The sequence below is a fragment of the Lampetra planeri genome, chromosome 3 (assembly GCF_965212315.1).
Source record: "Lampetra planeri chromosome 3, kcLamPlan1.2.h2, whole genome shotgun sequence".
In the NCBI taxonomy this organism is placed as follows: domain Eukaryota; kingdom Metazoa; phylum Chordata; class Hyperoartia; order Petromyzontiformes; family Petromyzontidae; genus Lampetra; species Lampetra planeri.
Genome location: NC_136109.1, coordinates 7,772,821 through 7,789,106, shown reverse-complemented (window position 1 = coordinate 7,789,106; position 16,286 = coordinate 7,772,821). Strand labels below are relative to the sequence as shown.

General features: G+C 45.6%; 1 protein-coding gene across 1 annotated transcript; it reads right to left on the bottom strand.

Moving 5' to 3' along the window:
* Nucleotides 1-1,316: 1,316 nt before the first annotated feature.
* On the bottom strand, nt 1,317-15,918 carry LOC144717355 (dual specificity tyrosine-phosphorylation-regulated kinase 4-like). Its single transcript, XM_078592827.1, has 11 exons — nt 15,870-15,918; nt 15,246-15,394; nt 14,112-14,248; nt 13,199-13,339; nt 11,445-11,577; nt 10,889-10,970; nt 9,444-9,613; nt 8,880-8,940; nt 7,363-7,480; nt 6,115-6,378; nt 1,317-1,658 (listed from the first exon to the last, which is right to left on the bottom strand). The coding sequence occupies exons 1-11, from the start codon at nt 15,916-15,918 to the stop codon at nt 1,490-1,492; spliced, it is 1,473 nt and encodes a 490-aa protein (XP_078448953.1). The 3' UTR covers nt 1,317-1,489.
* Nucleotides 15,919-16,286: the final 368 nt, after the last annotated feature.

The window sequence follows — 16,286 nt, the reverse complement described above, 5'->3', positions numbered from 1 at the left end:
GGATGTGTGCGTGTGGGGTGTGTGCGTGTGGAGTATGTGGGGTGTGTGCGTGTGGGGTGTGTGGGGTGTGTGCGTGTGGGGTGTGTTGGGTGTGTGCACGGGGCGTGTGCGTGTGGAGTGTGTGCGTGTGGAGTGTGTGGGGTGTGTGCGTGTGGGGTGTGTGGGGTGTGTGCGTGTGGGGTGTGTGTGCGTGTGGAGTGTGTGGGGTGTGTGCGTGTGTGGTGTGTGGGGTGTGTGCGTGTGGGGTGTGTGGGGTGTGTGCGTTGGGCGTGTGTGGGGTGTGTGCGTGTGGAGTGTGTGGGGTGTGTGCGTGTGGAGTGTGTGGGGTGTGTGCGTGTGGGGTGTGTGGGGTGTGTGCGTGTGGAGTGTGTGGGGTGTGTGCGTGTGGGGTGTGTGGGGTGTGTGGGTGTGGAGTGTGTGGGGTGTGTACATGTGGAGTGTGTGCGTGTGGGGTGTGTGGGGTGTGTTCGTGTGGAGTGTGTGGGGTGTGTGCGTGTGGAGTGTGTGGGATGTGTGCGTGTGGAGTGTGTGGGGTGTGTGCGTGTGGGGTGTGGGGTGTGTGCGTGTGGAGTGTGTGGGGTGTGTGCGTGTGGGGTGTGTGGGGTGTGTGCGTGTGGAGTGTGTGGGGTGTGTGCATGTGGAGTGTGTTCGTGTGGAGTGTGTGGGGGGTGTGCGTGTGGAGTGTGTGGGGTGTGTGCGTGTGGGGTGTGTGGGGTGTTTGCGTGTGGAGTGTGTGAGGTGTGTGCGTGTGGAGTGTGTGGGGTGTGTACGTGTGGAGTGTGTGGGGTGTGTGCGTGTGGAGTGTGTGAGGTGTGTGCGTGTGGAGTGTGTGGGGTGTGTGCGTGTGGAGTGTGTGGGGTGCGTGCGTGTGGGGTGTGTGGGGTGTGTGCGTGTGGGGTGTGTGCGCGTGAGGTGCGTGGGGTGTGAGCGCGTGGGGTGTGTGTGTGTGCGTGGTGTGTGCGTGCGTGGTGTGTGTGTGTGCGTGGGGTGTGTAGAGGTGGTGTGGTGGGCGGTTCCAGGATGGCCACGTCTTGGGGTCCAGGGTCAGGTCTCCGCCTCCTCCACTCCGGTTGACGTCATCCCCCAGTGGCGTCACCTGTATTGGGCACAAACCCAGGCGAAGCATGGTTTATGAAGGGCCAGGGCACCCAAGACGAAGCGTGGTTTGTCGCTTGTATATACTGGGGTGCGCTAGTGCAGCGATTAGTGCCCTGTGCTTTGATCCCAGTGACCCGAGCTTCATTCCCGCTCACGGCCAACACTGGTGACGATTACATGAACTGGTCGTGGGCCTCCCCTAGATCAACTCAGCCTTAAACAAGTACCTGGTGTAATGTATCATAACTGTGGTGGTGGTGGCCACCCACCTTGTGACGTGCCGTGCCAGCCTTCATAGGTGCTCTCTCACAGCACTTGCCCCAACAATCTGTTAATTATTTTGGGAGATCTTTGTCTAAGTGGCAAACCGGTTCTGTGATGGAGTCTTCATTCAGCCGCAGCCGCAGCAGCAGCAGCACTTGCGGATGAAGCTGAAAAATGTCCGGAATTTCTTTCGCACATGTTCCCTTGCCGACTTGCTTCTTGAAATGACGATGACTTCTTTCTCCTTCTCATCATTCTCGTGATCTTTCTTGCCGGGACAGAGAGTGGGGGCCAACCTGGAAGAGAGACACGCGTTCGATCGTTATGCCTCGTCTGCCTTTCACACATCCCTAGGTGTACTTATGCCTTCCTACTGCAGGGTGATCCAGATGTCTTGTGACCCCCAGTTGATCACTTGAAATTTCATCGTTTTGCAATACCAAATGGGTGTGAAAACATAAATTAATAATGAAAGGGAAAAAGATCTTACTGGTCAATTAATTGGGGTTCACAAAACATCTGAACCACCCTGTACAATGCAACTCAACGGTCAAAGCATTTCCACGCTGAAAACGAGCAGTAAGGCCACTGGTGAAAATTGCGCATTCGCAAGACAGGGGCAAATCTATATTGGAAGACCAATGTTGCCGTTGACAATTTGGAATCGCGTCAGCAGAAAATTGCAGTCGTGTCTCAAGATGCTGCATGAAACGGAGGGACCAGGGAGTGGAGCACTAATGAGAGAACCAACCGGCTGGATGCAGCACAATCAAAATTGGGATTTATCAGTTTTTTTAAAATAATTTATTAGGTATAGCCCTGTGAGCCATTCGGCTCTTGAATCGTGTGCAACCGCAACAAACAAAAAACCAAAACATGAACAAGAAAACATCTTAAAGTGACTATGTGACTATGAGCAAACAGAAAAATCCAGGAAAAAACTGCAAAGTCTTCCAGAAAAAAAAGCACCGTACATCAACGCTGCGTGCAAAAATCCCAGTGGGATGCAAGTCAAACAACATCAACAACCACAAGACAACTTAGATTAAAGCCATCATTCTAACTCCGTACTACAACAAACAAACATGGCTAAACCAAAAAACTTTTCGAAATCACCAAAATAAAGCCATAAAAGCAATGTAACAGTGATCATAGGAACTGTGACCGAAATTTCACAATAAACGACATAAAAACATGCGTAATAAATTCTAGATTTGAAGCTTTCGTGACTGCAATGATTCATATTCTCAGGTTTTTTCGGTAAAGTCACGTAGGTAAAACATTAAAAGTAATGAAAGTAAAATAAAACAAAACAAAAATAAAAATAAAATTCACGACGTTTCGGAGGCAACACAAGTCTCCGTCATCAGGTGGGACCGTCACAGCCAGATTAGCTGCATCAAGTGAAGCAATGATTCAAAATGTAATCCCTTATAAGCAAGTTGAAGGGGGGGAGGAGAGGGGGGGGGGAGTTCATCAGAATGTGGTAGCCAATGAATGGAACGTATCGGGAGGGAGGGGGGTGGGAGGGGGTGGGAGGGGGAGGGAGCCAACAAAACATTTGGCGACGGCTTGGACGCGGCTGCTGCGCACGCCAACACAATGGGCAGAAAGGGGGGAGGGGAGGTCTGATACACATGATAGAACAAAGGAACGAAAATGCCCATGTTTATACCAATGCAGGCTGAAAAATGAAGAGAGTACTGTTAAAAATAACTGGGGATGTTAACACTCGGTGAAGTAAATTAAAATAGTGCCTGTCAGATAAGATGGTCTAAAAAGTGTAATTAAGTCTTTTTTGCGTGGTTAATAACATCTTTCCAGTGATTACTGAGTTTGTACCCATCATCACGGTTGAAATTATGTCTGTGTTTGTATATTTGTATGGCTTCGTGTACAAACCTTTGATGGTAGCCAGGAGGCTTGCAGAGAACCTTGGTCTCGGAAAAGACAATATCATGAGAGCCCGCCGAGTTGTAGCAATGATCGGCAACGGCCGAAGAATCAGTTCTGCCGTGTTTCAGATCTGACTTGTGCTCGCGGACACGATCAGCAACATGACGTTTTGTTTCTCCAATGTAGCAATCACCACAAATGCAACTCAATTTGTAGACTCCAGGATACTGTAAGTCAGGAACGACATCCTTCACAGATGGAATCAGATCACGGATTTTATGCACTGTGCTGAATCGGACTTGGATCTTATGTTTGTTTAGAATTTTGGAGATCTTTTTGGTCACGCCTGCTATGTATGGTAACGTGATAGTTTTGGTCGGAGTTTCATGTGGTTGTTTCTGTGTGGTGGGAGAGACAGCTTGGCGGATAGTACGGTCAGAGTATCCGTTCATCCTGAGGGCCCGATGTACATGTCTTAATTCATCAGTCAGGTGGTGTTGGTCAGAAATGCCATGGGCTCTGTGGTATAGCGTTTTGATGAGAGAATTCTTTTGAGATGGGTGGTGGTGGGAATCCGGTTTCAGGTAGGAATCTGTGTGGGTGGCTTTCCTGTAGACAGAATGTCCCAAGGATCCGTCAAGCCTCCTCTTAAACAGAATATCCAAGAATGGTAGTTTACCGTCTTTCTCCACTTCCATGGTGAATCTGATAGATGGGTGTCTAGAATTGATGTGGTCCAAGAAGTGGTTCAATGCTGGGAGGCCATGTGGCCAGATGACGAAAGTGTCATCCACATATCTCTTCCACAGGGAAGGACGCAGGGTGGATGTCTGGATGGCGTCTGATTCAAACTTTTCCATGAAAATGTTGGCTATAACTGGTGACAAGGGGGAGCCCATAGGGGTACCCTCATTCTGTTTGTAGAAGGTGCCATTCCAGGTAAAATAGGTGTTGGTGAGGCAATGCCTAACCAGCGCAGGTACATCAGAATTCAATCCCTGTTGGACTAAGTCCTCAATTATTGTTAGGGTGTCTGGTACTGGGACTTTGGTAAACAAAGATACTACATCAAAGCTGACGAGAATGTCATCAGGAGATAGTACCATGTCCTTAACCATAGAGACTAATTGGGTTGAGTTGAGTACTGCCGAAGAGGTCTTGCCTGTGAAGGGGAGCAGAGTATCTGATAGAAAACGGGCTAGTTTGTACGTCGGAGAGTTTATCGTCGACACGATGGGTCGTAGCGGGGTGCCTTCTTTATGGATTTTAGGAAGACCATAGAGTCTGGGAGGTCTTGCCGCCGATGGTTTTAGAGAGGGACGTTTGCTTGGTTCGATTAGGGAAGTCGAACTCATGATGATACTGTTGGTTTTTGTCGTTAGGCTTTTAGTGGGATCGTTTTTAATTTTGGAGTAACTCCCATCATTAAGAAGGTGCGTAATAAAGGTCGTTGAGGCGACTTCTGGAATCCGGTCTTTTATTCACTTTTCATTACAGCTCTCCTTCACGCTGCTGACCGGCAGTGTGAGAGGGATAGAGAGGGAGAGAGAGAGACGCGCAGCCACGTGACAACTTGGAGCCCCGCTCTCGCGTGGCCTCCTCCTCCGTTCGTTCCCGTTCTGACCACGTGTTGTTCGTCTCCACCCCTATTTAATACCCGGGTCACGTGGTACGTTTCCACCAATCCTGGTTAGCCTCTGTGGAATATTCCAGACTCCCTCGTAGGCTCTCGGGACCACGCCCCTGACTCATCTCCCCATTGGTTGTGGCCAAAACCAGTAGAACCAATCCTCTACTTACAGCTGTCACCTTCCCATTAAGTCAGGGCCACGCCCCTAGGCTTCCCCCCATTGGCTATGGACCAGGACCGGCAGAGCCAAATATCATGACGAGTTGTGATACGTCAGTGAGCCGGATATATCGTCACATTACACATGTACCACCAAACCCTGTAGCCATAGCTTCTCCACAATAAAAAAAAAGACCGATAGAGATTAGATATTGGCATTTGAAATGTACTGCTACATAAGGAATACTGCATCTAAACTGGACTAAAAAGAGTGACCAACGTAGAAGTAAAGAAAAAAGGTTGCACACAGAAGAAGTCCTCGTGAAGCAGCCATTGATGAGAAGGAAACTGGCACAATTTGGACACATTTAGCATAGACAACAGGACAATCAAAAGCGTGTTGTTTCGGAAAATGGAAGGAACTGAAAAGAGAGGAAGACCTAACAGAGAATGACTTGACGACGACATCATACGAGATTGGTGCCAGAAAGATATGCACTGCTTGAGCATATCTGGCACAAGACAGAGGAAAGTGGAAACAAATGGTGAAATGTGGAGTGGACACCTACAGGCAATCTACCCATGGTTCTTGATGATGATAATAAATAAAATGGATGACGGGGGTGATTAAATATTTACCGAAATATCCTCAGGATAATCGTGCACCTGACATTTTTGTTAATTGAGCAGTTCGATTTTCATAAAATATTCAACTTATACAAATATATTACCCCTACAAAACAGAATCCTCATCTTTATCATTTCCAATACAGATATTTTGTCTTTTATGATACAGAGTGTTTATCTTGGTGGTGGTAGTTTGACTGAAAGATTTACATGTACTACCCATAAATCATGGACTGTATTAACACTTCGTGGGAAATCAGCAGTGGATGTTTCGAGGAGAGATAGGTACGTGGAATTTCCCCCAGTGGGTTAGGCTTGATGATGGAGGTGAAAATTGCCAAATGCTCATTTGAACAGGTACTGTACACACTTTGTTGTGGCTTAACAATAGCACAACCAACCAAATATCCTTCAATATGGACTTGCACGCGGAGACTCACTGTTGGCTCTTGGCTGTCACAAATTCTTCAACACTGCATCCCCCGGGAGTCACCGATTCCTGGGTCCCATAGGACTGGGAGTTGTCGCCCGACAGCTGTGACTCTGCTGGAGCTGGGTCCGCCTTGAGTGACTGTGGGGCCGCCGTCTGACCAAGTGGAACGTTGATACTCGGCGCTGCAGCACTTCCCTGGACCTTCTTACTTCCCCTCACCCAGTTGTGCTCCAGGGCCTGCTCCGGTGTGAGCCGGAGTGTGGGGTCCCACCTGCCAACATGCACACGGGGATCGTCAGGGCCCGCTGTCCACATTTGTTCTGCTCACGAGGAGGGGTGGTTGAGGCACACCCAATGAATTGCCAACCGTATCCTCCATTGCATGCATGTACAGTGTGTTCTATAACGTGGTAGTTTCGTTCCTGAAGAACACCGTATTATCTTCTTGGTTCTTTCGGTAAAGTTACGTAGAAGGGAAATAATAAAATAATAAAAATAAAACATAATAAAATAATTCTCACGACGTTTCGGCCACAACGCAAGCAGCCGTCCGTTGTGGCCGAAACGTCGTGATAATTATTTTATTATGTTTTATTTGTATTATTTCATTATTTCCCTTCTACGTGACTTTACCGAAAGAACCAAGAAGATGAATCCCTGCAGTCACGAAAGCTTTAAATCGAAACACCGTATTATAGAAGCAAATCGCGTTGTTATAAATAATGTAGGTGAAAGCACAGTCCGCGATAACACGTTAGATACGTACGCAGGCTGAACAACGACTGAGGCATGTGGGTAGCATTTAGAAGCATCCAGCAGCATCCCAACCGTTTGTGATGCTATGCCGAGGCAGCCCTAAAACCGCTTATACCTATTAGCGTGACGTATTTATGTTCACTCAATCGCGTTACATCCAATTCGCAACCACGGTATAAAAATAATGCATTCCCAAATACATTCATCACGTTATATCCAATTCGCGTTGTGAAAACACGTTTTATAGGCGAACAAACTGTATGTTGAACTTCTTTAGCACCGTACAAAGCCAACCGTGCTAATCGGAGCTGTGGGGGACGGACAACAATCTAAACACGAAGGCAATTCTAAAGAAATTAGTTTTCAATCTACATTTCAAAGTGGCTTCATAATAATTGTGCTAATTAATTTAAGAATGCACAAAGCAAGAAACATTGCTCTGATATGACAAAGTGCACACAGGTGATAGTAAAGTTTTGATGGAGTAGGGGGCTCTTACTCAAGGCAGCCGCGAAGGAAGTCGAGCAACTCCCTGTCATCAGTATCCAGCAGCGACTCAAGAGGTAAACTGCTCGGGACAATGACCTTTCCGTTTACAATTGGGCGCCCATGGTCGTCTGTGTTTGTGAGGGAGAGAGAGAAAAAATTAACCCGTAAAAACAAAGTTTTTCACTATAAATCCTTTATATGCGTGGCGGCTAGAGTCCTCTCGTCCTCTGGCTTGAGATGGCTGCCACCTATGGGTCAGATGATTGTCTGCCAGCATTAAACAATTGGTAATTAAATATTTAAAAAAAAATCCCTAAACAGTGTAAAATTTAGGAAAAAAATTTTCACGAAAATTAATTGTCACGCACAACGAGTCTGTGTGGAAAATGTCAGCTCGATTGGATCACGGGAAGTGGGTTAAAAAACGACCGAAAGATTTGCACGGCCGTAAGCACGCAAGCAAGCACGCAAGCAAGCAATCAAGCGAACTTAATGTAAAGGATTTAAAAAGAAGCGTTGGACATAACTGTTGAGGAGGATTACGAGAGTGCAAAGACTGATGAAGATCAGATATTGGCACTCGAAATGTATTGCTTAAGAAGGATTACTGCTGCATTGAAGCTTGACCCAAAGAGTGACCAACGTAGAAGAAAAGACAAAAGACACCATTGGAACCTCCTTTGCCAGTAGCAAAATATGATAATTGTTTTTTTACCCTTTTATCTGGCAACAAAACTGACACCTTTTCTTGCATTGGCCACAATACCTGCAGTCGGAATGCAAACAAAAAAGACAACTCTGATAATGTATGTGTAATAAAAGACTCCGTCAGGCGATGCTGGTCTCCGTTTGTCTTTTATTCAGGTTCTTCTCCGCACCCCCACTGGCCTCCTCTCGGACCAGTGTCGCCTCGCGCGCGCCTCGCGCACGCTTCCTCTCGCGTGCCACGCATGCTCTCTCTCTCGCGTGCCCCGCACGCTCCTCCGTTAGCTCCTCTATTCCCGCACTCCACACACCGCTGGCCGACGGCGTGCTGAGGTCCTTCGGCCACGTGGCCGATGGCGCAGATCTCTCTCACCACCCAACGTGGCTCAGATTCTTAACTTCCCCGACTGCCCCGATCTCTTCTGGGCTCCCACTTATATCCATTTCCCCCACGTGACCCTGACTCCTCCCCTTCCGGATCGTCAGATCCGGCCTTCCCATACTACTCCGCTGGCTCCGCCCCCATTCACCTCGCCTCCCATTGGAGCCGAGGTGAACTGTGGCCCCTCCCACACGCCCCGCAGACCAGGTTCCGCCCCCCAATGCCCCGGGCCGTGTGATTGGACCAGAGCCTAGCAACAACCCCATTTACGCTCGCATTACATATGCACTGTCCTTCAAATTGATTGGTCCACACCCGAGACAGCTTTTCTTAGAGCCTAGTCTCACATGGTGTTGGACCAGATGACGCCAAAAGGAGCACACAGTAATGCTTGTCAAATGTGACGCTAAAAAATAGCAACCACCGTCCACTCTACTCACCCATGGTAATAGTCCAGTTGAATTTGGTCGACATCATTGATAATGGAGGGAGACCCAAGATCTGCAAAAAATTTAGTTCACATTCATTAGCTAATTTCATTGCGAGCACAGTGTACATTATAACTTTTAAAATCTACAGTATGAATTGAAAATGTATTGCACAAGTACTGCACGTGCTTTTGCATATCTTTATCCTTATATATGAATTATATAAAATCACCAAAAATTGCCTTCATAACTTGGGTCTGTCACAGAGTGGCAGGCTGTCACTGAGTTTCGCATGGTCAGTAAACCCCCAATGTAGTTCTGCTTGCCCCAATGGTAGCTGATCACATGAAGATGTCCATTCTACATATATGTATTGGCATCGGGGCACCGTTTTTATTTATTTTTTACCAAGGAATGAGTCCAGAGGATGAAGACAGCTCCATGGAATTCCGTGAATCGTACATTTAAGTCCATAACGTTCTGTATACCATTCTTAACGAAAACGAGGATACAGGCTATGGCCTGCATCGCAACTAATTCATAATGAATGCGCTTATCATTTCCTGTTTCAGGCACCTTGATGGCTCGGCCAAGCAAATCATAATATTTGCCGATGAAGAGCCTGCAGCCGAGAAAAATCTCTACAATCACGCAGCCCAGGGACCACATGTCTGCTGCGCATGTGACGAAAGGCAGCAGGAGCAGCTCAGGCGCCATGTATTGCCAAGTTCCAAAGCATCCGGCAACTGCTCACCGCACACACGTATTGGTACAATTAAGCACAGAGCATGGCTGTCTACGTACGCCGTGAAAGAAGTTCCACAAACATTCATTTCATTCGATTTACCGGTCAAGTGGTGCTGCGATAGAGCACTCGACTCACAGATTGCAAAGTTGTAAATTGAAATCCTGATTAGGAGGTGAAAAAGTTAAACACTGAATAAGTTGTTGTTTAAAGTGGTTGTACCATGGGGAAGTGGAATTTCCCCCATTGTCTCAGAGCGGTCAATACATGAATGCCACTGTTTGAAATGCTTTGACTCTTCGGGTAAGTGAGGACCCTACGAATGCACGTGTGACAGCTACATCTACACTAACTTATGCTCTTTTAGACTAAGTTTCGATGCGGTAGACCCTGGCCATTTTCAAATACCAACTGCCAGCACATAATAGGCTTCTTTGGGGTTACATCTCGTAAATATAAATGTGTCGTTAAACCCGCCACCACCCAACACAGCTAATTCGTAAGGTTTGTCAAGTAAACAAAACATGCCAATTCAGTGTTTTCCACGATTGGGAATTGAAAATGTGTTACAGGGAGTGTAGTGCAGTAAAGTCCTAATCACTATTCCACTACTCCAAAGACAAATATTCCCCATATAGCCTGTAACAGGCTGTCGGGGCAAGTGCTGTTAACGAGCCCTTATTCAGGTCGGCACGGCACACAGGAGAGAGAGGGTGGCCAGCACCATGCCTTTGTCTCCGTAGTGGCGATGTTTGCAAACTGCACGAGGTACTAATTTGAGGCTGAGGCGACCTAGAGGACGCCCAGGACCGGATCAGACAATCGTCACTGGTGTTGGTCATGAGCAGGAATTGAACCCCGTATGCCGGGTTTGAAGCGTAGCCCGCTAGCCGCTGCCCTGCCACTCCCCACTAACTCCACAAAGACAAAGATCCCCCGTATAGCCTATAACAGACGGTTGGGACAAGTGCTGTCAGCGAGCACCGATGAAGGCCGGAATGGCACGAAAGGGATGGGTGGCCAGCACCACGCCCGGCCGCCTTTGTCTCCCGAGTGGCAATATTCACACATCGAACTAGCTACTCATTTGAGATTAAGTGGACCTAGGGCCTAGGAGAGGCCCAGGACCGGTTCAGATTATCGCCACTGGTGTTGGCCATAAGCGGGAATCGAACTCCGTACGTCAGGTTCATAGCGCAGCGATCTAACAACTACACGACCGCTCCCTCCACTATTAACTCCACAGACACACCCAGACACAGGAGAAATCACTTACATGAGCTTGTAACGTTGGCACTGCTGCCAAAATCAGTGATTCTGATATTGCCGGTTTTATGGTTTTTGACAAGGATGTTTTCCTGGAAGGAAAAAAAGTTGTGGCTCTTGTAAAATGTGTTTGATGTGTACAGCTTTGAAGTATACAGGACGCAAGGTAAGACTACAATTTACATATCGGTTGAAGGTCGTTCACTCATTCATTTATTCCTTAAAAACTTGTAGTTAATGTTGACATTTGTAATTATAGCTGCATGAGTGTTGTCAATATTATTATGAATGTAAATTCGAATATTTAGCAAATCAAATGCGGTTCGCTCTGAAGAAGGCAGAGATACGCAATGTCCTACGTTTAAGCAAGGCTCGGCTATATATTTAGTGCATTTCTGAATTAGAAAATAGCGTGCATTTTAGGAGTAGCACGACAAAAGTCACGCGGTCTTAGACTTCTATGTTTGTGAGTCACGAAAGTTCGTCGTGACGACCCAGTTGGCTCAAAGCAATAATACAGAAGGATTGAATGAATGATACATTTCGGCCATTTTGCGTTCACTTACTGGCTTCAGGTCCCCGTGCACAATGGACTCCTGCTTGAGCTTGACAAGAGCCTTCAGCATGGCCTGAGTGTAGAGCCTGACTCTTGAAAGGGGAAAGTGCTTTGCATTTCTGAGCTCCTTTCTCAGGTCTTGACTACAACAAAAACAGGACACCGTGAATGGTTAGGTTGTTTTCCTCATGATCAATGCTCAGGATTGCTCAATGCGGTTAAGGCTTTTCCTCACGTAAAAAAGGCAATTCTCAACTCTGCCAGGGGAATGATGATTAAACATGGCCTGCTCATTGGGTTCAGATAAATATCATGGAGCCCCTTGAGATGGTTTGCTGTTCCACATTGGGCATGAATCCTGCTGACGGACGGGATAGGGCCTTGTGGTAGCTATCAGCTTCATTTGCAGCTTATGTCAGTTTGCTGTTTCTTTTATTTCCAATTATTATCTCATTTTAATTGGCTGTATTTTTGCACAATGCTGCCACTCAGCTCAAATGTATCCAGTAAGGCCCAGGGAGCAATTGTAAACTGTTATGTATATTATGTATATTTGGAGTTTGCATGTTCTCCCCGTGGTCGCGTGGACATTTTTCTCTGGCTCCTCTGATTTTTCCCTCCACATTTTAGAAACATGAATTGAGATTATTTATATTATTTTGCTGTGATGAATTTCCAAATAATAAGCCACTTTGTTGTGCGATAATTTGTGGCCGGGTTGCTGCTGAAAAATAAGTTAATACTTCAGTAGGCTTTGCCTGGTAGAATGGGGATGGTTTCGTTTAATTTGTATGTGTTTGGGTGATTTTTTAACATTTCTTGCACTTTGCAATACGATCATGTTTTTATATTGTTTTTTGGTGTAACGTTCTTACCCGCCCCTACTGGATATATGTATAATTACATAATCTAATTCGAATGTGCATCTCTAAGAAGCCACGAGTGTATTTTTTTATATATAAAAAAGCACTGACATAGCCTTAAAATAAATTGTTAAAGCATGCTAACATCTCAATAACCTTTCATGCCACGTAAAAAAAATCCTGTACGAATGCACTAATGTGATGGCGTTACAGATGTAATAAAGGTCCATATTCTTAGGTTTTTTCGGTAAAGTCACGTAGGTAAAAAAATTAAATTAATAAAAGTAAAATAAAAATAAAATAAAAATAAAAATCACGACGTTTCGGAGGCAACACAAGCTTCCGTCTTCAGGTGGAACCGTCACAGCACGATAGCTGTATCAAGAAGTATTAAAGGTCGTTGAAGCGACTTCTGGAATCCGGTCTTTATTTGTCTTTCATTACAACACTCCTTCACGCTGCTGACAGACAGCGTGAGAGGGATAAAAAGAGAGAGACGCGCGCAGCCACGTGGCAGCCTGGACCCCCGCTCTCGCGTGGCCCCTTCCCTTCGTTTGTTCCAGTTCCGACCACGTGTTGTTCGTCTCCACCCCTATTTAATATCCGGGTCACGTGGTACGTTTCCACCAATCCTGGTTAGCCTCTATGGAATCTTCCAGACTCCACCGTAGGCTCCCGGGACCATGCCCCTGACTCGTCTCCCCATTGGCTGTGGCTAAAGCCAGCAGAACTAATCCTCTACAAACAGCTGTCACCTTTCCATTACGTCAGGGCCACGCCCCTAGGCTTCCCCCCATTGGCTATGGACCAGGACCGGCAGAGCCAATCATCGTGACGAGTTGTAATCCGTCAACGACCCGGATATAACCTCACATTACACAGAGATGCGATTTCTTCTCACCCGACGAACTCCAAGACCATCGTAAAATGTCCCCTGAACATGAAGGTTTCGTGGAGTCTGATGATGTGGTTGTTTTCTAGATCGGCGGACTCTAGGGCTAGAATTATTTCCGGCTCGTTTTCAACGTCTATTTTCCAGGTGCTGTGGAGAAAAAAAAGTTAACAAGAATAAAATGTGATGCTGCATTGGCAGTAGTGCACAAGCACAAAAATCAACAACTCAACATATTCATTAATAACACTGACGAAACTTTTTTGGGCAATGGTCCGTCTTTGCTGGCCTCTTCTTTGCTACGGAGAGAAACCGTGAACCGATCTCGCCACACTCTAGTTATCGCACGCTTAAGAGGCATGGGGATGTACAAATACTAGGATGACACTGCCAGCAGAGCCCCCAATGACAAGGCCATATATATTCTTAGGTTTTTTCGGTAAAGTCACGTAGGTAAAAAATTAAAATTAATAAAAGTCAAATAAAAATTAAATAAAAATCACGACGTTTCGGAGGCAACACAAGCTTCCGTCTTCAGGTGGAACCGTCACAGCACGATAGCTGTATCAAAACAGGGACTGTTTTCTTGGGATTTCTCTCACTTGATACAGCTATCGTGCTTTGACGGTTCCACCTGAAGACGGAAGCTTGTGTTGCCTCCGAAACGTCGTGATTTTTATTTTATTTTTATTTTACTTTTATTAATTTTTATTTTTATTTTTTACCTACGTGACTTTACCGAAAAAACCTAAGAATATGAATCTTTGCATTCACGAAAGCTTCAAATCTAGAAGGCTATATATGCTCTAATCCCGATTTGTTCTGCTCGCATGGAAAGTAACACTCGTTAATTATCTCACATGTTATTGCTCTCGGCACACATCCAGATATAAATGTGGCTATTTCCATCATGAAATCTCACCATATGCAGTGCTGTAGCATTTTCAAGGCCACTTTTTCTTTGGTCTTGTGGTCCATGCAAAGTAGCACCTGGCCAAACGCCCCCTTGCCAAGCACCTTTAGTATCTGGTAACGGTACGCTAGGTGTTCGTTCACAACCTGCAACAAGATTAAAGAAGAGTTAATTATTCAATGCGCCCTTATTCAGTCCTCAACCATTACTCAGTTTTAAAGCGTTGCTCAATCAGTGCTCATTTAGTTATTGTTTTGAAATGTTGTATCCAAACCGATGTAACAATGTCCGAGATGCTTGTGATGTATCTGCCAGATGCCTCATACCCCACACTGGACACCACTGCCTCATGCTATGTAAAATGTGTCATAGACGGTCTTTCATCTCATATGCTTATAAGTATTCGCTCAGAGCTTAGCAGAGCGACATTAATTGTGTGTGTTCATCGGTATCTTGCTGAAGCTAACAACTCCACACGAACAATTGTTAGCAAGTATGCACATTGATGAGGATCTTTTTACAAATTTAATACATAGGCTTTGAACCAATATTATGATTCATGATTGAATTTTGGGTTATATCGCCACGAGTGTCAAATGCCAATGTGTGTCACACTTCTAATACCCTATTACAGCCAAATTGATAGAGTTTTAATGTGAACAAATGTGCCAATGTATTAATGCTTCAGCACACCGGAATGTTGGAAAGCAATCCACAACATTTAACAACTTGGTACGATGTTTCACTGCTAATTACAATCGACATCATCAGACCACACAGAGGATCCCTGATTTCAATGTTACACGAAGCTCATAATCCACCCTAAATTGCATCCGCACAAACCGTGGCAGACGTGGATACCTGATGCACAAATGGAAAATTTAAAACTCTGCAGTAGTTTGCGCTTGTGGTCATCCAGAACAGACTGTACAACATAACGATCCACAAATACAAAGCAGACATCACAGTGATATACTCCGCGACTCCAAATGCGGTTAACTGGCTTGACCGCCACCTGAATGTGAAATTGTATTGTTTCTCTGCATATACAATAGCAATGCGAAAGACAATTGCCTGGGTTGTTTGGGTTTGCAGTGGGGTGTGGACTAGTTGGAATGAACATGCACCATATTGGAGACTCACCGGAATGTAGTGGTTTTTTAAGTCGTCGTAGCCATTATTATTAACGCCATTTCTTGCACCACTAGTCTTAAAATAAAAAATATTTTCGAACTCCTGGATTTCTAGGCGTTCTAAATAAGTCATCTTCTTTCGGAATCTATCCAAGATGTCTGCACCCACACACATACACACATGCATTACTGAATGAACACATTCATATGTACCAGAATCGTAATATTTATTTTTACTAGAGGAATATGATGAGCTATAAAGCTATTTTTCACAGATGATAGGAGGGCAAAATATAGGAAAGTTATGCACATCACTTAAAAAAATATACAAATAAAGTTTAAACTATGTTTTTTTTCTTACCAGATAAAGCCCACTGAGCTATTAACATTTTTCAGTAGCGGCCAAAAATTACAACTCTAAAAAGTGGCTTATCATGTGGACATTTATAGAATCACAGAGCAACTAACGACTTATGCATGACTTCGAATGTGTGTGGTCTATTTTAACGTGTAGGACCGTTCAGGGGTTGACTCTGGCCATGTGAACTCTGGTCGAGTGAGTGTGGGATTGTCTTATAAAAGAGTGTGGCGGTAAATCATGTGGTCAAAGATGCTGAATTGAGTGGTGTAAAACCTTGCGATGTGTAGCTATTCCCTGCCTCCGAGATGACTCCAGGCGCCATAATTGCCTGCCAATCACGCACATTACAGACACATTTGGTTTTTATTTCACAAGGTAAGACCCACTGAGCTACAAAGCCCCTTTTCAGAAGCGACCCGGTCACAAATGATGGCTCAACGAAGTAGCATATCGCGTGCAAATTTACGACAGCAAAATTTTCAAAATGCATGTTTCTAAATGTGGAGGCAAAAATCGGAGAACCTGGAGAAAAATCCACGCGACCAGGGGGAGAAGATGCAAACTCCAAATATACAGCAGGCGTCAGGGTTGGGATCAAACCCACCACCTCCTGTACACCAGGCGAGGTTGTTAACATCTCGCCACCGTGGCTATGTGCAAATCGTCATTAGTAGTGGCCGTGGGCAGAAA